Genomic DNA, 24,836 nt, shown 5'->3' with positions numbered 1-24,836 from the left:
TCCTGGGATCAGTGGTGGTTCCCCATTTGTGGAGTGGGATAACTGTTGCTGTCCGCCATTCAGTGGGCACAAAGCCTGATGTGAGACTATGATTGAACATGGTCCTTAGGTGGGGAGCCAGTTCCTTCTGAAGTTCGTGTAAAATGCAGCCTGGGATGTTCTCCAGTCCCATGGATGCTGTGTTTTTGGCTTTAGAGAGAGTGCAGCTTTTACCTGTGTAGTTGTGTTTACAGGGACTCTGCATTCTTACTGTATAGTTATGGGCCCTTTAGGGGGTGAGAAGGGGATAAAGTCAGCACTGAACCTATCTGCCAGGACGTTGGCAATGCCAGTTGATTCTGTAATTTTCATGCCGTTGTGCTGTAACTCAGAGCAGATCTGGGTGTTGCCATTGAGATTCTTGACATAGCTATAGAATGCTTTGTGGTTGTCCCTAGAATCGGTGGCGATCTTGTTTTCATAGCTAGCTTTGGAGGATCTTATAATTGATCTTAGCTTCTTACTGAGGCTGACCAGGGAACTCCTCCACTCATGGGATTTTACTCTCTTTTGCAACAGTTTCTTCCTTCTGTTGTAGTTTGTTTATGGCAGGGGACCACCAGATTGGCTTTCTTTTTTTGGAGGATAGCATCTTGATTCTGTTTGGGATAGCATGATCCATGCACTCGTGTAGAGTGCATTTGTGTATGATTCAGCAGTTGTAACTGTATTGTCCATCTGCATGGGTGTCATGAAGTTTGCCATTTCTGTCTTAAGAAGCATGAAGTTGGCTTTGGAGAATTTTTTTACTGTGATTTCCTTAATGGGGGGTGGGGCGGGATGTTGATATCTAGGGTGATTAGCTTATGTTCAGATCTGACCAACGAGGAGTTGACTTCCGGTGTGGGACACTTGTCACTCATGTTGTTAATGACTAGGTCTTGGATATTGTTGCCCCGGTGGGGGGTGGGGATAAGTTGATCCAGGGCATTGCAATTTATGAATTCCACAAAGCGTTGTGTGAAGGAGTTGGTACATGAGTAGTTTTCCCAGTTAATGGTGGGGTAGTTGAAATCGCCCATTGTTAAGGTGTTTGGCTGAACCCTAATATTTTCCAGTATATCAAGAAAAGAGGAGTGGGAATCCTGGGGCATGGTGGGGGATCTGTAACAAGCTACAGTTTGGATTGCGGTTTTGCCCAGAGTTAATTGCACTTGGATAACCTTGGATTCATTGTGCTGAGCAGCTAGCCTGGAGGTGTGGATATCCTTAATGAATATAGACACAACTCTGCCTTTGGTGTTTCAGTCCAGGTTAGGTGGCCGAAAAGTGTGGTATGAGTTATAGTCTGGTAATGCAGGAGTGCTCTCTGGAGCCTTGAACCAGGTTTCAGTCACTGCACAGGTATCGATGTTCTCCATTTTAAGGAGTGCCTCGAGGGAGGGTATTTTGAGATGTAGACTTCTAACATTGAGTAGCATTACCCTCCGTGTTTGCTTGCCTATCCCTGTTATGGTGGTGCATTTGTCATTTGAACCTTGCCTTAAATAAGCACTGTAGGGGCAGCAAGGGCCTTAGCCGGTACCTGGAATCCCAGGGGTGACAGTTGCAGGCCATCTCTGGCAAAGTATCGTGGTCTGTCGACCATGTCGTCCCAGGCAGACAGATGCTGGATCCCCTTAGAATGACACCAGAAACTTAGCCTGTTGTTGAAGTCCATCATTTTTTTGTTGTACTGTGGTATCATTCTGGGCGCTGGCTGGATGCTACTCAGGGCTAGGGTCATACCTGCCTGGTATACAAGATCGATGAGCTCTTCCATGTCTCTTTTCACGTAGTCCAGGGAAGTACGTCTCAGGTCATTCACACCAACATGGACAATGACAGAGTCATATTTGTACTTGTGGAGTGACCTGTGTGTGTGGGTTATGTGGCGGATCCTGGCACCCAACAGGCAGCTGACCATAACCTTCTCCTTGTTTAGCCTGGTGAGTGGGACATCAGTGCGCCTGACTATAGAGTCACCTATGACTAGTGTGTTGGGTACGTTGTTTTGCCTTATGGGCTGTGGTTGAGTGGCACACTGAGTCTGTGGGCTATGTGTCATTTTGGTTGTGTTGGTGGAGGTTGCTTGTGTTTCTGCTTTGGAGGTCTCTGTTGCTTGAGCAGATTATTACTGAGAGTCTCCGCAAATGTTTTTGTGTTTCTGTGTGTTGATTTTGGTGGTGTAGGTTTAGTGGGACTATGTGATGAGTGTGGTGTGGTGCAAGTGTTTACATTCTTCTCTTGACTGTCAAGTTCAGTTTTGGTTGGAGAGAGCTTTACCTCCAGTTTGGCTCGATAAGTGCATCTCTGACAGATTGTAGTGTTGGGTGGTAGGAGGAGAGGGTTGTCTGGGTACATGAGGCAATTGCTACATTTTCCCAAGATGCCCAGATTCATAAGATAAAATCCAAAATAGCAGGATACAGATTCCCCAACACTCAAGACTCGAATACCAATAAAAACAAGAAATTTATTCAAAGAGGGAGCAAAAAACACTAAAAGCTCTTATGCAGGGTTAAGCGCTTTCATCTGTCACATCGCAGATTTCATCAGAACCAATAAGCTCCTACAGTCCATTCATTTTAAAGCCTTTTAGGCGCCAAAAAATCTCAATTTTAAAAACAATTGACTAATTGTAAACAATTATTAGAAACAATACTGGCTACATAATAATGTCTACTTATATTCTACTTATAAAATAAATTGATGTTCAAAATTCTTGTATACATTCATCTTTCACATTAAAAGTCTGACCATAAGAATAATGTTAGAATACACTGTTGTCCTAAAATATAGGGTTTAAATAATGCAGGAATAAATACTGTAGATCATTCTATATCTTGTGTATACACGTTATATATATATATATATATATATATATATATATATATATATATATATATATATATATATATATATATATACATATGAAAAAATGTATATAAAAATATATTAATATATATAAAAATCAATATACAAAAGTGTACTGAAAATGTGCAAATGTGACTTATTCATTACAAGAGCTATTTAAAACATATACACACCTTCAGTATACTACCTGAGTGGATTACTTAGTCTATTAAATAACCTATGTTTGATTATATTAGTAAATACTAAACTCGTATATAAAATATAAACATATAAACATAGGAGAATTGGGTAACATACGAAAATATACAAAAATATACAAAAATATATATAAAAATGTCAAAAAGGCTAGCAGATTCATATTATAGTACCACCTGTAAGAGCATCTTTTTTGTTCTACAGTGCTAATTCAATGCAAGAAAGGGTTTTAGGCTGATATAATCATTATAGACCAGGTAGAGATTAGTGACAGAGGTGGGAATTGGAAGACATATCTGGCCTGGATAGAAAGTAAATGGCAAATATGTACGGATGCAACTACACCACCTGGCATAAATGATTATATCAGCCTAAAACCCTTTCTTGCATTGAATTAGCACTGTAGAACAAAAAAGATGCTCTTACAGGTGGTACTATAATATGAATTTGCTAGCCTTTTTGACATTTTTATATATATTTTTGTATATTTTTGTATGTTACCCAATTCTCCTATGTTTATATGTTTATATTTTATATACGAGTTTAGTATTTACTAATATAATCAAACATAGGTTATTTAATAGACTAAGTAATCCACTCAGGTAGTATACTGAAGGTGTGTATATGTTTTAAATAGCTCTTGTAATGAATAAGTCACATTTGCACATTTTCAGTACACTTTTGTATATTGATTTTTATATATATTAATATATTTTTATATACATTTTTTCATATGTATATATATATATATAAAACGTGTATACACAAGATATAGAATGATCTACAGTATTTATTCCTGCATTATTTAAACCCTATATTTTAGGACAACAGTGTATTCTAACATTATTCTTATGGTCAGACTTTTAATGTGAAAGATGAATGTATACAAGAATTTTGAACATCAATTTATTTTATAAGTATAATATAAGTAGACATTATTATGTAGCCAGTATTGTTTCTAATTGTTTACAATTAGTCAATTGTTTTTAAAATTGAGATTTTTTGGCGCCTAAAAGGCTTTAAAATGAATGGACTGTAGGAGCTTATTGGTTCTGATGAAATCTGCGATGTGACAGATGAAAGCGCTTAACCCTGCATAAGAGCTTTTAGTGTTTTTTGCTCCCTCTTTGAATAAATTTCTTGTTTTTATTGGTATTCGAGTCTCGAGTGTTGGGGAATCTGTATCCTGCTATTTTGGATTTTATCGTTGCTGTTTGCTACATTTTATATTTCCAGATTCATAAGATAGACAGAAGAGAACACTGGGAGCTGACTCTTGGACATGCGTGAATAAAAAACTACTTTCCTCTAGACAAGTGAGGAAAGTGAGTATAAATGCTGTTTTTCTCTAAGCAAGTGAGGAAAGTAAGTACAAGAACTGTTTTCCTCTAGGTGAAGTGGAAGGTTGAGTGCTGTAGTAATTTGTAGCTTATTTAGTGCTAACAACAAGTTCTGAATAAGTGCTGAGCACGAATAAACAAATTCAAGTGATAAAACAAAACATCTGTACCTGGATCTTGTGGTAGATAGGCTACCTAGTGCTTATCACTCCAACTGATAAGCTACAATGCTTCCCTCCAACACAGAAAGGCTTTTGGGGCTCAGAAGCTTACAAACAGTCCTGGATGCAGCATATCTGTATCTGGACTAGACTAGTTACAGAAAAGGTGGGAAACAAGCGCAAACTTGGGCTTTTAAACCAGAAAGTTGAAAGAGATGGAAAAACTGCCAATAAACTACCACTCTTGTGGTAAGTAGGCTACCTAGTGCTTATCACTCCCACTGATAAGCTAGAAGGCTTCCCTCCAACACAGAAAGGTTTGGGGGGGCTCAGAAGCATACACACAGTCCTGGTTACAACAAATCTGTGTCTGGACTAGACTAGTTGCAGGAAAGGCAGGAAACAAGCTTAGAATTTTTTTTTTTTGGAACGTAGAAAGGGAGAAAGGAGAAACAGAAGATAATTCAGAATTAAGGATCTAAGTGGCAGAAGATAATTCAAAATTAAGGACCTGAGTGGCAGACGATAATTCAAAATTATGGACATAAGTGGCTTGTCCTTCACAAATATTCTCTCTGTATTAAGTAGAGTAAGCTAGTGACTCTAGACTGGAATAGAGCTGGGATAGAGCTGACCAGATGGGACTGGTAGGAGTGTCTGAAGTCAAAATATGATCTCACTGTACTCGGTTGACTGAGCAAATGATATAGACCCAGAAGGAGTGTTCAAACACAAATTTACAGGATGGGCAGGCAATTCCAAAGCCACCAAGATTAATACCACAACAAGAACAGGGAGGGCGAGCGGGAAACTTAACTGCAGTGACAGAGAGAGACCACAGTATTCTATGAAACAATTAAATAGAAAAATAAACTAGTTAGAGACACAGACACAGTATTCAATGAAACAATTAAATAGACAGAAAAATGAAATGTAGTACAATCTTTAACACTGCAAGTTTGTACTTAACTCAGCTAGTAATGCAGTTGATTGTAGGTATGTAGCAGAAGCCAAACAACACGGGTATTGAGCAGTAATACATTCAAAGATACGTGACTCGTTTATAAATACAGAGAAACCCTCTGAATTTGAAAGGGATCCCCTCTTGTAGTGGTAGCTAGTTCATTTTTTGGTTGTGTGAGAAGGAAACAAATATAATTTTAACACATTTTATCTCTCTGAAACTTGGCTAAACCCCCACATCCACAACTCTGAGATATCCCCCCACCCCCAAGGTTCATATATCTACAGACAGGACAGACCTAGCAAAAAAGGAGGTGGTGTCTCCATTCTTTTTTCTGACTCTCTCAATATTTTACCACTTTGTTTCCCCTCCCTCCTTCCACCCTGCAGTGCTACTCGTAGTAAATTGTCATCTCAACAACTACCAAAAAATGGCCATAGCCTCAATCTATATTCCACCAGGCCCAGGGAATAATATCACCATCCTTGAAAACATCTTATCTTGGTGTTTTCATCACATCCCCTTTAAAACTATTATACTTGGGGATGTAAATATTGACTGGAACTTAGTTAACTCTGATACACCGTCTCATAGTCTCAACCTACACAGTTTTACTCAACTTGTTTCTTCCCCCACCCGCCTTGGAAAAAACACTCCAATTCTATTTTAAACTGGATTCTCGTAAATTCTCCTAATTTGTGCCACCAGCCGGGTACACTATATTCACATTACTACGTACTCACCCAAACTCACTTGTTCTCATCTCTTTAAATACATCCATAAACAAAGAAATTTCAGTATCACTTCCTTTAACAAAATTCTCTCAAATATTAACTGGTCCTGCCTATATTCTTTACCTTTAAATGATGCAGTTAGCCACTTCAACCAGACATTCCTAAACATACTCAACTCTCTGGCCCCTATCAGAAAAATAAAAGTCAAAGCTAAACATGCCCCCTGGCTATCCAAAGAAACCTTCCACCTTATGCATAAAAGAGATGCCACTTTGAAACAATATCAAAAAAACAAATCATCTGTCTTCCTTCAATCTTACGTGGAACTTAGAAACCTTACAAAAAAAGAGTCAACCAGGACAGAAGAAGATTTTACCTCTAATCAATGTCTGAAACTTGCTAACCTCCAGAAGTTATGGTCAGCCATAAAAACTCTTCCCAACCCTGGCTCACCCACAATCCCCAATCCTTTTCCCAATCAATCTCCCTCAGATACCGCCATTCATTTTAATCACTACTTTATTAATACCATTTCTAAACTTGTACCTAACACCTCTAATATTCCCAACCCCACTTCTAATTCCACTTCCAGTACTATCACTTCTATTACCACACCCACTTTTTCTCCATATCCCCAATCTGACTCCTGTAACCTCTCTGACCCCTTCTTGCTCAAACCTGTATCTGTTAGTTATATTAAAACTCTCCTTAGTAAACTCAAACCTTGTTCCCCCGCCCCTGATAACCTTCCTTCCCAATTCCTAAGAATTGCTGTTAACTCTGTGGCCCTTCCTGTCTCCATTCTAATAAACCGCTCAATCCAAGAATCTATTTTTTCCTCCATTTGGAAAGAATACTGTACTATCCCACTACATAAGGGTGGAAACTCCACAGAACCATCTAACTTCCTTCCCATTGCTATTCTTTCTCCCATCTCCAAAATTCTAGAAAAGTGTATTAATTCTCAACTGCTTTCCCACCTAACTCACAACAATCTTTTAACCAACACCCAGCATGGTTTTAGGTCCAAACACAGTACTAACACAGCACTTTTATCTTTTTCTCATACAGTAGCTGAGGCCAGAGACAATAATAAACTTGTGTCTTGCCTTTTCACTGTTTCTCACAAGCTTCTACTTCACAAACTTTCTCAGCTGAACATTTCTATCCCCACTCTAAATTGGTTCTCTAGTTACTTGTCCAGTCGCTGACAAGCAGTTAAATGACAAAATTCCTTCTCACCCTTTCTGCCAGTTCCTCAAGGTTCAATTCTTGGCCCCCTCCTTTTCAACCTCTTCACCAATGGCCTACACACTGCCAGCAGTCTCTCCCCTATCATACAGTATGCAGATGATTCAACTCTGATTTCTATTTCTGACTCTATCAATAACCTCCACCATATCACCCACTCTTCATTTCACTCTGTTGAGAAGTGGCTCTCCAACAATCAGCTTATCCTTAACCCCTCTAAAACTAAGCTCTTACTATTCCTACCTAAAGCTATAGCCCATCACAAATCCACTTTTCTCATATCCTCACTAAATGGCACCATCATATCACCAGATTTACACACTAAACTCCTAGGTGTCATCATTGATGACAAGCTCAAACTAGACCTCCACATACTTCATTCTATAAAGAAAACACACCAAAAACTGGGCATGTTATAGAGAAACAGCAAATTCCTGACCTCCAGCTCTAAACTACTGCTAGCCCAATCCTATCTCCTCCCCGTCCTCCTCTATGGCTCCCCTCTCTTTTCCAATTTACAATATAACCTGCTAGCAAAACTTGACCAAACTTATAACAAAATTGCTAGATTTGTCACCAGCAGCTCCTATAAATCCCTTCACTGTTCTGCTCTCAAAAAACTACATTGGCTCGAATTCCCACACCTTCTGACTAGATGTCAGTTGATCCAAGCTTTCCGAATTCTTAATTCTAACTCTGACTGTCCATCTCTGTCCAACCTGATCTCCTGGTACACCCCTCCCCGATCCCTGCACAGCTCTGATAAACTCTTCCTACAAGTCTATAAACCCAATATTAACATAGGTAAAATACTTTATAAACACTCAATCTCCCTTATTTGGAATAATCTTCCACTCCATATTAGATGTCATACCTCTCTTCCTAACCCCAAACATGACCTTATTTTGTACCTGCATAACAACCCTATATGTACCTGTAACCATCCTACTTAACTTCCCCCTTTCCATATTCCCATTTCTCCACTAGACTTATCATTAAGACCTTTTCCTCTTTCTTATCTTATTTTATCCAATCTGCTCTTCTTTCTATACCTTCCCTCTTTATATAATTTACTTTATCCTACTGCTCTTCTTTTTTTTTTTCTCCTCCCTCTAGATCACTTCATTCCTCCTCTACTCCTCTCTTCTTTTGCACTTTCCTTCTTCTGACCTTGTATATAGCTATGTACTATTCCTTGGATTACATTTATTTTTCTTATCCATTGTATCCATAAGTTTGTTTTGCTCTTTATATTGTTAACTTGTCTCTATTTGTATGTATTTGTAGGTTTTGTTTGGGGCTTTTCCCCTCGGGGCTCCACTGAAAATGGGTAATTTCTTACCCAGTTGGACTAACCCGGTTAACAAATGTGAAATAAATAAATATATGATGTAATTCCATCTTTTTTCTGTGACAAAGGAAATTAGGTAATCTGACAAATCCTGAGTTTCTGTACAAGAATGATGAGCTGAAATGAATGTATGTTTGAATCTGAAACTGAGAAACAGTCTTGTCTTGCTGTAGATATTGAGATGACCACTTCACTTGAAAGTTTGTTTGCATCTTCTGCTCAGTATTTTAGAAACCTAGAAAAGTAAGGGTGTATAAACTACAGTCCGGAAGATTTATACATCTAGCTGAGAGTTCTTCTTTAAATATTCCCCTCTGTATAACTGACTGCTATTTTCTTTCCTCTGTCCATAGATCTGCTCTCTACATATTTTATCTGTATTAGGAATGTTTTCTTTATTATTTTATGTATTCACTTTTAAGCTCTGACAGCTGGTCTTTTATTTCAAAAAAATATATATTGAAATAAAAGTGACCACACCTAGTGTTTTAAACAATTTCATCTTTAGTAACAAGTAAGACTTCGGATTACACAACAACCAGATGAACTCAGTCTAAAACAATTGCATGACACCAATAAATATAAAATGATTTTCTTAAAAATGCACCTAAAGTATGGTGTCATAATTATGCTCCCTGAGGTAGCAGAACTGCAGATGTGAGTGTTGAAGAGTTTAAATAAGTCCATAGTTTACAGTGGATTCTGTCTTGCTTTAAAATAAAATGATCTTGCATTTGTCGGGTAAAAGTAGCAGGGGTTGGTGTGCACAGCACCTAGATTGTACTTTGATGATAATGCAGAGTTGATGCTGCTTTTATTGCTGACCCATATTTTTTTTCATGAATGTTATGAATACTGATCAGTTGAAGTGAACAGTTGTGTACACCACAAGATCAAAGCTTTTGATATTTGCCTCACTATAACTTAACAAAAGTCAAGTGGTATTACTTGTTTTTTTTTCCAGCCTGTCTTGAGTTATGTGCTCTATACAGTGGTGGGTATCGTTGGACTTGTGACACACTACTTATTGCCTCAGCTCCGGAAACAACTCCCGTGGCATTGTTTTTCTCAGCCAATCTGCAAAAGCCATGAGTATTATCATTTTGAAGTTCGAAGTAAGTATCCCAGCTTTGATTGCCATCATTGTTATATTAGTACTTCTCACCTCACGGACTAGTAACCAAACTAGAAGCCGAAAAAACAGTGAAAACTGTTTACTGGAACACAGCAACAGAAACAAAAGGTTTAGTGCTTTCATCTGTCAGGACATCATCAGAACAATGAACCAGCCTATTCAATCAGTATAAATAGTAATTAAAACTAACACATGACTCTAAGCTCATTCATTAAACAAATACTAATAAAAACTGTGAACAATCCATTCTAAGATAAAAACTATTTAAATAAAAATACTGAAAGTTCAAGTACAATCACATTAACATTCTAAACCTTTTAGAAATAAAATAGGTGTAATGGAGCAAGTGTCATTAAGACCTGGCTCCACTAGGGAATTTAGCTTGAGCTGCCATTTCAGTTCCCTCACAAGTAAATGTTCTTCCACAATTCTACCCCTATCATCCCTCTTAAGCTGTTCTATGACAAAATACCCAAATTTGTGTCCAGGGTTTTTTGGATATGTCTGAACAAAGCATTTGTGTCTTTTTTTTTATTTTTAATATCTTTCATGTTCATATATTCTTTCTCTCACCTATCTAATAGTTTTGCCTATGTAATAGGCAGAACAATCCAAACAGCAGGCAGCATAAATAGCCCATTTGGTGTTACAGTTATATTTCTCCTTAATGAGAGCCTTAAACCCGTTAAGAAAAAAACTGACAGCCTACTAATATATGAGGACAAGTTCTACAACATCCACACTTGAACATACCTCGGGTGCCAGATGAAATACAATCCCTACTATGTGTTCTGTCCAATAACTGTTTGAAACACAGGTCCTTCCTATAAACCACAGTTGGTTTATCACCTAATAATCTACACAGTTGGGGGATCGCAGATATCAGTAGCCAATTATTTCTCACTGTTTGTACAATTTCATGACTATCCAAAGAATAGGTACAAATAAAGGACCTATTGTACTTATTTCCATCACACACCTGAATTTCACTTGTGGTAGCATCAGAGCCCACACCTAATTTCTCAGTGACACTATCTTGAACTCCCCTACTATTATGATATAACAAAGGGAGGTAAAATCTACTTTTCCTCTTACTTGCCACTTCAAATGTAGGTTTTAAAAATTCCATGGGATACCCCCGCTTAATAAACATTTCCAAAAGAATCAGACATTCATCCTCAAAAACCTCATCCTCAGAAGTCATTCTGGTAAGCTTTAACCAGTTGACCTTTTACTACTGATTTCTTCTGGCAATGAGGATGGTGGCTTTCAAAATGTAAATAGCTATTAGAAAAGATGCTTTTACGAAAAATATTAGATACTAGACACTTCTTTCTCAACTCCTTAGTAATAGTCACGTCCAAATAAGAAATACTTAAATCAGTATACCCATGAGCAAATCTTAAAAATGACGTTGTGGAATTAATGTATTGGAAAAAGCTGTTAAGTCTTTCTTCACTATCTTTCCAGACAATAAAAATATCATCCAGAAAGCGGGTGTAAAAGGCAAACCCAGGGCAAAAAGGGGAATTGAGCACAAAATGTTTTTCCCAAAAGCTCATAACTAGATTTGCAAAACTGGGGGCACAAGCTGCCCCCATTGCTACACCCTTGACTTGTCTAAACAGTTGTCCCTCAAAGAACAAAGCATTGTTTAACAAGACCAATTCCATGAGGACACTGATAGGTATTTTATCCCAAGATCATATTAGCACTATCTCTGCCAAAATATCCTCGAACCATCTAAGCCCAGTGTGATGTGGGCTGACAGAGTGTAGGTCACAAACGTCAATAGTAACCAAAATATAATCAGCCTGAAACCCCACAGATGTTTTTAACCAATGGTCTATAAACTTGGAAAAGTAGTAAGTCTTACACCTATTACCATCCACAATAGGTCAGGGGGGTTGTATATCCTTATGGATTTTAAGAATCCCGAATATACCTGCCATCACAGGCCATTTGTTCTGCAAAAAATCATACTCATCTAAACCAATCTGCCCTCGAAACAGCATGTCTAATAACTCTACATCAGTTCTGGCATAGGCCACATTAAGTTAATTTCTAGAGATTTCTTGATAAGTATCAGTTAACAATAATGCATTCATCCTATTGTTATAATCAATTAGGTCCATGATAACCACCCCTCCCCCCTTGTCAGGTTTCATGATACGCAAAGATTTGTCATACATAAATTCCGACAACAACTGTTTTTCAGTTTCACTCAAGTTGACATAATTCTTCCCTGGTTTTTGGATAATGCTCCTAAATTCATTACTACACACTTGTTCATAGGTCAACAGAACTCCATGTAGTGGGGGGTTGAATTTGCTAGATCTTTTTAAAACATTACTTGAACAAACATTATTCACATTAGTACCATTTGCATTAAAAACACAGCCATATTAAGCTTGCGAATATAAAGTTTCAAGTTAATTAAAGTCTGATCAATTTTAGCCCTGCTGGCAGGAATAAATCCAAACCCCTTTGCCAGTAAATCGACGAGCTCAACAGTAAAATCTTTACCAAAAAAGTTAAAAATGGCAAAGTCTTTATTTGAGTTCAGTACCTGTTTTGTGTTATTAATGCCATCTGTAACGGCTAAGTTGCCCTCATTCAGCTCTACTGTTTCCAAGTCGAGCCATTCCTCTTGAACCCTGCCTTGGGTCTCTCCCCTTGTTGCTGGTAAAAATCCTCAAGAGTATCCAGCGTTGTTTGAAGAAGAAACATTTGCCCTTTGAGCCTGAATACGTTCAGACTGCCTCAGTTCAACAGTTGCTCTTTCCCCTTGTGCTTCTCTAGAGGCGTGAATTTTACTTCCCTTTGTTGTATCATAATAATAGGGGAGTTCAAGATAGTATCACTGGGAACTTAGGTGTGGGCTCTGATGCTACCACAAGTGAAATTCAGGTGTGTCATGTAAATAAGTACAATAGGTCCTTTATTTGTACCTCTTCTTTGGATAGTCATGAAATAGTACAAACAGTGAGAAATAATTGGCTACTGATATCTGCGAACCCCCAATTGTGTAGATTATTAGGTGATGAACCAATTGTGGTTTATAGGAAGGACCTTTGTTTCAAACAGTTATTGGAGAGAACACATAGTAGGGATTGTATTTCATCTGGCACCCGAGGTAGTCCAAGTGTGGATGTTGTAGAACTTGTCCTCATATATTAGTAGGCTGTCAGTTTTTTCTTAATGGGTTTAAGGTTCTCATTAAGGAGAAATATAATTGTAACACCAAATGGGTTATTTATGCTGCCTGCTGCTTGGATTGTTCTGCCTATTACATAGGCAAAACTATTAGATGGCTGAGAGAAAGAATATACGAACATGAAAGAGATATTAAAAATAAAAAGACAAATGCTTTATTCAGACATATCCAAAAAAAACCTGGACACAAATTTGGGTATTTTGTCATAGAACAGCTTAAGAGGGGATGATAGGGGTAGAATTGTGGAAGAACAATTACTAGTGAGGGAACTGAAATGGCAACTCAAGCTAAATTCCCTAGTGGAGCCAGGTCTTAATGACTCTTGCTCCATTTCACCTATTTTATTTCTAAAATGTTTAGAATGTTAATGTGATTGTACTTGAACTTTTAGTATTTTTATTTAAATAGTTTTTATCTTAGAACGGATTATTCACAGTTTTTATTAGTATTTGTTTAATTAATGAGCTTAGAGTCGTGTAATGGTTTTAATTACTATTTATACTGATTGAATGGGCTGGTTCATTGTTCTGATGATGTCCAGACGGATGAAAGCGCTAAACCTTCTGTTTCTGTTGCTGTGCTCCAATAAACAGTTTTCACTTTTTTTCGGCTTCTAGTTTGGTTACATCATTGTTATATTGTTAAGTAGCCAGAATAAAAGATTTTTATATTAAATTGACCAAAATTAAAGATTATTCAGTTAACGTTAAGTGAGTAGTCCAATTTTAATTCTAAAGGAGTGTTATCCTGTATGTAAATCCAGAACAAAAATGTTTTACAAATGTCTTCCAGGATGTAAATTTTCAAGATCATGTAAAGTGTTAGTACAAGAGTAAAGAAAACAAAGCAGAGTGTAAGGGATTCATGTTGATGGGGCGATCATTTGGTGGATGGGGCTGTGATATGGTACATTACCAGGACCCTATGGAAAGACAACATTTCTTTCATTCTTTGCTTTTGGAAGGAACATTGGCTTCTCTGGGATGTGGGAGCATCAGACCTATACAACTTAATAAAATATGCTCTGGGTAGTTTTGCATCAAGTGTCCTACAGTGGTAGAATGCCTTGCAGTTATGAGGAAGAAAGTATGATGATCAGTTCATGGATCACCATTACAGTAACCTAAGCTACTTCACTGATACCCCCTGCACCGGTTACCTTCCCAGAGCTCTTGGCACATTCCATGCACTCCAGCTGCCAGGAACGCACAAACCCCTCCATATAAAAGACAGTTTGAAAATTAAAAACACTTCAGAGCTTTTTTGCTGCCAGAACAAGCTCTTCTTCAGTGGTTCTTTTGTTTCTGTTAGTCAACTAGCAGTCCTTCGAGAGCTGGGCAGTTAAGTCCCCTTTAGGGAAAGCCTTCCTAATTTATTAATTTTATGACTAAAATTGTAATTTTTCTGTAAGTTAGTATACACCAATAGCCACAATACACGGGACTGGTAAATAAAATATTTTAATGGTTAAGCGCTTTCATCTACTCAAGGTAGACTTCATCAAAACAAGAAACAACTCAACAAACACCATCTTTATGCTGCTCATGTGACATTCTATCAATCAATCAATTAATTAAATATGTAAATGAAATGCAGTGCAATTTTAAAAAACTTATCTAAAAACTATATTTTAATAAATTTAAATACAAATTACTACTACTCTAAAACATTTTAAAAGATTATTCAATATTTTAACAACCAAATCAATATAAATACAATTAACATTTCTGTGATAGCATTTAACTTTAAGCTTAAGCATAGGCAATATAGAAATAGAATAATTTAATCCAGGCACTCTAGTGGCATTTAATTTTAGCTTACATTTCATTTCCTTCTCATCTAACAGTATCTCGTCCCCTCCCCTAAGATTAATATTCACCTGATAAATTATAGCAGTGAAGAAACCAGTACAATTGGGGCTTTGTAACAAATGTTTACGTAAAGCAGTTTTGGCACATTTTTTTGAAATATTATACAAATGTTCATAAATGGGACACTTTAAGGATCTAGCGGTCTTACCAATATAAAATGCCGGGCATTCACGGCATTTAGCCAGGTAAACAACTTTCTTGGTCAAACAGTTCCCTTTTTCTAAAATACACCTTACTCTCTATAACATTCTCGAGTATTAAATGGTCCGCCTCCAATATAAACGAACATTGATTGCATGACCCACATTTTCTTGTCATACTCTTCTCATCTCTGTTCTATAATCGATACTTACCTTGTCCTTGAAATCTATTCTTAAAATTAAACCCAGCCTTTCATACAAACATTGGTTTGAGGCCCAAGAGATTATGTAAATCAGGATTAGCTCTAAAAATGTTCCATTTTCTATAAAATGTCCTTAACCATATTAATATGTTCACCATATTTTAAAATTAAAGCTCTCACAATATTCCCTCTGTCCCGTCCTTTGTTCTGTTTAACTATTTCATTACCCAACAATGGTTATATTGTTGGCCCCATCTAGACATAACATAGGCTTTTGTATCCTGAATAAGAAAATCAGGGTACCCTCTGTCAGAAAACATAACTTGTCCATTTCTTTTACGACATCCTCAAATACTGATATCATCCTGGTTGCTCTTATCTGTCCCTTAATAATATTCTTCTTCTGTTTTGGGGAATGACCGCTAGAATACTCCAGTTAAGAATTGGAGAAGGTGAATTTCCTAAAAATATTGGATTTAAACTTGACTTCGATATGAGTTATAACTGTGTCTAAATAACTAATGCTCTCAGAACTAGTTTGATAAGTAAATTTCAGAAAGGAAGTAATTCCATTCAAGTAGTCAATAAAGTGTTTAATTTCTTCCTGGGGTTCCTTCCACAACACAAATATGTTGTCCAAAATCTTAGATAAGTCTGTATATAATCTTTAAACATACTGTTCACAATGTGCTTGTTTTCCCATTCTAATAGAACTAAATTAGCAAATATGGGAGCACAAGAGGCTCCCATAGTTACACCTTGTACCTGTTTATAGTACTCCCCTTCAAAAAAAAATATAAAATTATTTTCTAACACTAAACTCATGATTTCCAACACCAAATTGGCTTTGTCGTTATGTAGCCCAGAAAGTCTATTAACACTATCAAAAAACATTTCTAGTCCCAGGTCCTTAAGAATGCATGTATGTAAATCCACTATATCAGTTGTTAGAAATATCAAGTCTCTTCTCCAAATGTCTGCCTTCAGTCTACTTAAAAAAAAATCCCAGAAGTCCACAAGTAAGTGGTCTACTCTGCTGCAGATGGATTTAAGACAATTATCAGTAATTACTCCAAATGGATATAATTTAGATAAACTACCAGACACTATTGAATGGAATGGTGGATTTTCTGTATTCTAGTGGACTTTTGGTATACCAAATATAGTTGCCATAATATGTTTTTTTACTTTAAAAAATTCATATACTGATCTATTAATATGTCCTTCTAATAAATATCCTTCTATATAAGAATCTATTTGATAAGCTATGTTAATTTCATTAACAGATAACGAAGTATGTGTATTTGTATCAGACAAAATGCTCATCATTTTGTTACAGTATTCAAGGGAATCATACAGTACTACCCCACCTTTATCTGGTTGCATAATTCTCATTGATCTATCATTGATCAAATGTTGGAATAATACATACTCATCCTTAGTCAAATTATGACCAATATGTCTTCTATTACTAAGTGTAGCCTGTAATTTAAATAAGTCATCAATGACAGCTTCCTCCACAATAGCCAATATCAGATGTAGTGGGTGGTTGAAAATACTTGGCTTTCTAATCTGACAACCCATATCAACAAAAGAAATATGTCCTTCCTTGTTATAGAAATACATAGCTAGATTTAATTTTCTAAAATATAACTTAGTTTCCATTAACCTGTGTTCTGAGAGACTGCTTTCCAATCTATCTGCAAATATACAGAGCTGGGTATTTTTTTGGTTTTAGATTTTAATTGTTGCTTAGATCTCTGTTGAAACTGTTGTCTCCCTGTTCTGAGCGACTGCTTTCCAATCTATCTGCAAATATACAGAGCTGAGTATATGTTTTTGGTTTTAGAGTTTGTACTGTTAGTTGTTGCTTGGATCTCTGTTGAAACTGCCCCCCCCCCCCTATTTTCTGCCGTGTCTTCAGTTGGTATAACTGTTTTTTTACAGCTTGGGTGTTCTCTAACTCGAGGATCACTTGCATAAAATTAGACCTGTTAGTAACAGCCTGCATGTAATTGCTGGAATCTGTGTTCTGAGAGACTGCTTTCCAATCTATCTGCAAATATACAGAGCTGAGTATATATATTTTTTTGTTTTAGAGTTTAATTGTTGATTAGATCTCTGTTGAAACTGTTGTCTCCCTGTTCTGATTTCTAATCTATCTGCAAATATACAGAGCTGAGTATATTTTTTTGGTTTTAGAGTTTGTACTGTTAGTTGTTGCTTAGATCTCTGTTGAAACTGTTTTGTCCCACCCACACACCCTCCCTATTTTTGGCTTGTAGTTTAAATTTGATGGCTTTTGCAGTTGCCCGCCCCACTGTAGATTTGATCCGGGACACTCCCTCAGTCCCATCTCTTTACCACATTCTACCTAATAAACTCTTTCTGCACTTGCTTTTAGTCCTTTTTAATTTAATTGCATTTTTAAACTGTTTGGTCTAATATTGCTACGTACTCAAGTGTGCTAGCTTGCACTACATGTGAATTGTTTTTACTACTTTTCTGTAAAAAAAACAAAACAAAAAAAAACTGTAAGCCTGTTTCTTACCTTTCCTGTAACTAGTGTTCCAGATACAGATTTGCTGTATCCAGGACTGTATGTAAGCTTCTGAGCACCCCAAACCTTTCTGTGTTGGAGGGAAGCCTTCTAGCTTATCAGTGGGAGTGGTAAGCACTAGGTAACCTGTCTACCACATAAGGAGTGGTTCTGGCCCAGAAATTGTAGTTATTGGCCGTTTGAGCAATCTCTTCCATCTCTCTCAACTTTCTGATGTGATGTGAAAGCCTGCATTTGAACTTGTTTCTGTCCTGTAACTCGTCTAGTGCAGATACAGATTTAGTTTTAGCACTTAAATTTGCTTATTCGTGCTCAGCACTTGTTCAGAACTTGTAAGCACTAAATAAGCTATGAATTACTATAGCACTCAACCTTCCTCATTACCTAGAGGAAAACAGTTTTTGTACTTAACGTTTCTCACTTGCTTAGAGAAAAACAGCTCTTGTATTCACTTTCCTCACTTATCTAGTGGAAAATATTTTTTTATTCAGGCATGTCCAAGGGTCAGCTCCCAGTGTTCTCTTGTGTCTATCTGATGAATCTGGGCATGTTGAGGCAATGTAGAAATTGTGTCATGCACACAGACAACCCTCTCCTCCTACCACCCAACACTACAACCTGTGAGAGATGCACTTATCTAGCCAAACTGGAGGCAAAGCTCTCTCCAGCCAAGACTGAACTTGACAGTCATGAGGAGAAGGTAAAAATTTGCACCACACCACACACATCACATAGTCTCACTAAATCTACACCACCAAAATCCACATATATTATCACAAAAACATTCGCGGAGGCGCTCAGTAATAATCTGTCTAAGCAACAGAGACATCCAAAGCAGAAACACAAGCAGCCTTAATCCCCCAACACAACCCAAATGAGACACAGCCCACAGGCTCGGTGTGCCACTCAACCACAGCCAATAAGGTAAAACAACGTACCCAACACACTAATCATAGGTGACTCTAGTCAGGCACACTGATGTCCCACTCACCAGGCTAAACAAGGAGAAGGTTACTGTCAGCTGCCTGTCGGGTGCCAGGATCCGCCACATAACCCACACACTCAGGTCACTCCACAGCAAGTACAAATATGACTTTGTCATTGTCCATGTTGGTGTGAATGACCTGAGATGTACCTCCCTGCACTACATGAAAAGAGACATGGAAGAGCTCTCCGATCTTGTAGCCCAGGCAGGTATGACCCTAGCCCTGAGTAGCATTCTGCCATCGCCCAGAATGATACCGCAGTACAAGGACAAAATGATTAACTTCAACAATTGGCTAAGCTTTTGGTGTCATTCTAAGGGAATCCAGTATCTGTCTGCTTTGGATGACATGGTCGACAGACCACGATGCTTTGCCACAGATGGCCTGCACCTGTCGCCCCTGGGATTCCGGATACTGGCTAAGGCTCTTGCTGCCCCTATAGTGCCTTTTTTAGGCAAGGTTCAAATAACAAATTCACCACCGTAACAGGAACAGGCAAGCAAAAACTGAGGGTAATGCTACTCAATGTTATAAGTCTAAATCTAAAAATGCACTCACTCAAGGCACTCCTTAAAATGGAGAATATCGATATCTGTGCAGTGACTGAGACCTGGTTCAAGGCTCCAGAGAGCACCCCTGCACTACCAGGCTATAACTCATACCACACTTTTCGGCCATGTAACCTGGACCGAAACACCAAAGGTGGAGGTGTGTCCGTATTCATTAAGGATATCCACACCACCAGGCTAGTTGCTCAGCATAATGCATCCAAGATTATCCAAGTGCAACTAACTCTGGGCAAAACTGCAATCCAAATTGTAGCTTGCTACAGATCCCCCACCATGCCCTAGGATTCCCACTCCTCTTTTCTTGATGTACTGGAAAATATTAGGGTTCAACCAAACACCCTAATAATGGGCAACTTCAACTACCCCACCATTAGCTGGGAAAACTACTCGTGCACCAACTCCTTAGCTCAACACTTTCTGGAATTCATAAACTCCAATGTCCTGGATCAACTTATCCACACCCCCACCGGGGGCAACAATATCCTAGACCTAGTCATTACCAAAATGAGTGACCAGTGTTCCACACCTGAAGTCAATTCCTCGTTGGTCCAATCCGACCATAAGCTAATCATCCTTGATATCCACATCCTGCCCCCACCCCCCATTAAGGAAACTACGGTAAAAAATTTCTCCAAAGCCAACTTCATGCTTCTTAAGACAGAAGTGGTGAACTTCATGACACCCAACTGCTGAACCCTACACAAATGCACTCTATAAGCACTTACACGAGTGCGTGGATCATGCTATCCCAAACAGAACCAAGACGCTATCCTCCCAAAACAGGAAGCCAATCTGGTGATCCCCTGCCATAAACAAACTGTACAATAGAAGGAAGAAACTGTTGCAAAAGAGAGTAAAAATCCCATGAGTGGAGGAGCTCCCTGGTCAGCCTCAGTAAGAAGCTGAGATCCCTTATAAGATCCTCCAAAGCTAGCTATGAAAACAAAATTGCCACTAATTCTAAGGACAACCACAAAGCATTCTATAGCTATGTCAAGAATCTCAATGGCAACACCTGGATCTGCTCTGAGTTGCAGCACAACGGCACAAAAATTACAGAACCAACTGATATTGCCAACATCCTGGCAGATGGGTTCAGTGCTAACTTTACCCCACTCCCTAAAGGACCCATATGTATACAGGAAGAATGCAGAGTCCCTGTAATCACAACTACGCAGGTAAAAGCTGCACTCTCTAAAGCCAAAAACACAGCATCCATGGGACCGGACAACATCCCAGGCTGCGTTTTACATGAACTTCAGAACAAACTGGCTCCTCACTTAAGCACCATGTAAAATAATAGCCTTGCATCAGGCTTTGTGCCCACTGAATGGTGCACGGCAACAGTTATACCACTCCACAAAGGGGGGGAGCCACCACTGATCCTGAGAACTATCGGCCTATTAGCCTGACGAGCCTGGTCTGCAAGGCCATGGAACGTATCATCATGGAACTCATAAACAAAGACATTGGTAACCTCCAAACTCTGGATCCCACCCAGTTCAGGTTTGTGAAAGGCAGATCATGCCTCCTGAACTTGATCGACTTCTTTGAGGCAGTCACCAAAGCCTTAGATGAGGGTAAGGTGGTTCACACAGGCTATCTTGACCTCGCCAAGGCTTTCGACACCATCCCCCATTCTGGAATTATAGCTAAACTCACTAAACTAGGTATAAATCCCTACGTCACAAGATGGGTTGCCTCCTGGCTCACTGACTGAACCCACACTGTAAAAGTTGCAGACTCCAAATCTGACCTCAAAGCAGTGACAAGTGGAGTACCACAGGGTTCGTCCTGGGACCTCCCTGTTTGGTATCTACTTCTCTGAAGTACAGGTTAACACATTAGGCCATTGGCTAACTAAGTTCGCAGATGACTGCAAACTAGGAGCTGTAGTCAAGTCCCCAAATGATGTGGACGTCCTACAGAAGGGCCTCGCTGAGACAGATGCCTAGTGTCAGAGCCATGGCCTCAAGCTCAATGCCAAAAAGTGCAGTGTCATCCCCTTTGGTAAAACTCTGTACCCATGACCTACCACATAGGCAGCAATCTACTTAACACCGAATGTGTGATAAAAGGCCTTGGGATCCAGGTGGACAGTAGTCTCTCCTTTGATAGTCACATCGCCACAATAGTCAGGAAGTCCTTCTACGTGGCACACCTCATCATAAAAGGATTCTCATCCAGGAAAAATAGGTCATTGTTCCCCTCTACTCGACACTCATTAGACCCATTATAGAGCACAATTACTTATCCCAAGGATACATTTGCTTTTGATGCTGATCTCTCAAGATTTTCTTGCTGTTTTTAATCTGTGTCTTATGACATTTATTATTAACAAAATCAAATTGTTTTCTATACAATTCCTCCCACTGAGCAAAAAATCAAGTGATTACGGATGTGTCTGGACAGTTTCTCATTTTCATTTAACAATACACTTATTTTTGTATCATCGTTCTTAATTAAAAGTTTTATATATTCAAAAGCACAGTTATAGAAAAAAACAGAAAATTCATTTATTACATTGTCATTAATTTCTATTTCCAATTTTTCTGTAAGGTTTTGACAGCTGAGTTATGCTGGTAGTTGTGCAAATTTTTGTGGAGAAAAGTTCTCCTACAAATTATTTTTAATGAATGTAGATGTCTTGGGACAGGTTATTGTGCTTGTGTGGGACTTATCAGCAGTTTGCTTATCACAGAACTACTTGATGTTCTTTATTCCCACTGCTTCTGTAGCCTTTGGGCTAAATGAATTGTGTCCTGCACAGGATACAACAACTGACCAGCTGCCAAAAGCTGTGGTTCCCATCTACTCATTCACTCTGACATTTGATTAAGCAGGCCTGTAGATGAAATATCTGCTGTCATAGCGAATATTTCTTCAGTACATTTTGTTGCCTCTTGAAGAAAGCAACTTAGAGACTTTACAGGAGTAACAGCTGGCCCTCCCCTTCAATTCTGGTAGAGAAGTCCCCACTGGGGGAACCCTTCCACCCAGTGTACTGCACTTATAAGAAAACGAAACATTGCTATTTTTAACTGGCTTTTTTAGCAGCATTTCTCCTTTAAGAAACATGGTATCTTTGTAATATTGGTAGTTTTTCTGTCAGGGACTGATATTTTTAACTTTAAGCTGTTTCAGTTTTGTTTTTGTGAGAAAATGTACTGCTTGTGTAAGCTTTATTTGAAAGTTTGTTGTTGAAGTATGTTATTCATTATAGGGTATATTAGTGCTTGTGCTTGCTGGGTGACATCTTACCTGCCATTTTTTCTTTCAGACTGAGTTTGACAACGGGAGTTTTCTAACCTCAATATTGTATGCTGCTTATGCATTACTATGTTTAGAGGACTGTGCAAGTGTGCTGCTTGTGACCAGGATTTGACAGCTTACCTCCCGATCCACTCATTCCAGAGAATCTTATTGCTGGTATTTTCCTCAGTCACAGCATGGACACCTACCCTGTTCCAGCTCATTCATCTCCTGCTGTACTGAGAAAGAAGTAACAACTGACCAAAGAGTAGTTGCTAACTCCATTCTGTTTTAATGGGTAAATCTTCATTGGCCATTAGTCTTTCCTCAGACCATTTACTTGCCTCTCCTGTATAGGAGCCCTAGAACTGGTGCCATTAAGTAAAAGCGGCAAGGGCATCTATTTCAGAATGTTTCTGGTACCAAAGAAAGTGTTGTCTTGGAGACCAGCTGTAGATCTTTCCTTTGTTTATCTGTATTTTAAGGGTGTTCTGACTGAAATCACTGTTGTATTCCTGACATATGGGTTGCCACCACTCATGTTCAGCCAGGGTATCAAAGCTTTACCTTCCTGAGGTCGTACATCTAACACGTGACATCAGCTCGTAAGCATAGAGGTGTATAGACAAATGTATGAGCATGGATCTTGAGACTGTCTCACAGCCAGCTAGAATGTGTTGTGTATCTGTTGGAGTGATCGCATTTTGGCTGTTGGTACTGTTGCTTCACTCTTGTCATTTTTTAGGTAAGTGCCCCATTGGGGACTCTACCTTTTTTGCTTTCACTAATTTTGTGCAAATTTGTTAGATGTCAGCTAGGAGGAGTAGGTGCAAGTGCAGTAGGCAGATTCTATACAAGAACTTGCACACTGTGTCTTTTCTGTGTAGGCTGATTGTTCCCAAAATCCTTGGGTTGAAGCTTTCCTCTCTTAACACCTTTCTAGAGACTCAGCATCTTAAATGCTTGGCCCAGGCCAAGATGGCAGAATCCACATCCCTGGATGTCGCTCTTCCACTTAAGAAGAAGCTTAAGAGGTCCATAACAGATCCACAGTCCGTTTCAGATTCTGATGTCCCTGCTGCAGTTGCAGAACCCGCGGTATGTCAGGTTACACCTCACTTGTCTGCTACCAAGACTCAGTCTGAGGCTAGTATGCCTCCTGAGGCCTTGCAGACTGCAAATACCTCCAGTGAACCTCAGCTTCATTCTGAGGGCCCTCACAGCATTCCTCAAATATTAGTTAAGGAAGAGATTCTACGTACATTAATAGAGGTTTGACAGGGTTCCGAACCTCCACGTCTCATCCAGGCCGACATCATCCTCAAGAAGAAAATGCAAAAGGCTAGATATGTGGCCCCTCCCTCAGCAGCTAGAGAAAAGGAATGGTTAGATTTTCCCCAGGGATTGTTCAAAGCTATTCTGGCTTTAAACCCCCTTGGGTCTCTACAGCCACAGAGTACTCCTCAGCAACCTACTGTAGTATTTTCTGAAGAAGAAAAAGATTATGATTCAGATCATTCCTTAGACTATTCTCAATCTCATTCTCCAGGGAAAATCTCTTCAGGTGAAGAGGATTCCAATCTCCTGAGTCCCCTGTTGAGGAAGCTTCCTATGGGGAGACTACCTAGATCATGATGAAACATTGTGAATGGCAATCTGCTCAGATCTATGGTATACAGAAGAGGTACTACAACTTCTTGAAAATCAGTACTTAGTCCTTCCTGTTCTTGAGGCTTTCCAGGACACTTTCTAGTCCACCTCTTCAGGCCTGACTCTCAACCACAAGCTCTTAAAAAAAAAAAAAAAAAAAAAAAAACAGACATGTTTTTTAAGGTGCTGTGGCAGATTCCTCATGGTTCAGATAAGCCCTCTTGAGCTCTTATCCAGTGCTGATACCCTTCATACAAAGACAGCAGATCTATGCTAGATAGGAAAAGAAGCTATACACGTTTACCTTTGCTTTTCAGGCAGTTAACTACCTGACTCAGATGACTAAGTACATGATTTCTATT

General features: G+C 38.7%; 1 protein-coding gene across 1 annotated transcript in view; it reads left to right on the top strand.

Annotated features, from left to right (window-relative positions):
• PCNX1 (pecanex 1) overlaps window positions 1-24,836 on the top strand; it is a 3,150,868-nt gene that overhangs the window by 1,650,616 nt on the left and 1,475,416 nt on the right. Inside the window, exon 20 of the mRNA XM_044073489.1 lies at window positions 9,856-10,006. Coding sequence (XP_043929424.1) covers window positions 9,856-10,006 — 151 coding nt within the window. The remainder of the gene's footprint in view (window positions 1-9,855; window positions 10,007-24,836) is intronic.

The sequence above is a fragment of the Protopterus annectens genome, chromosome 6.part0, assembly GCF_019279795.1.
Source record: "Protopterus annectens isolate FY-2018-M chromosome 6.part0, PAN1.0, whole genome shotgun sequence".
Lineage (NCBI taxonomy): Eukaryota > Metazoa > Chordata > Ceratodontiformes > Protopteridae > Protopterus > Protopterus annectens.
Note: the sequence above shows the minus strand (reverse complement) of the source record. Positions and strands in the feature narration are given on the sequence as shown.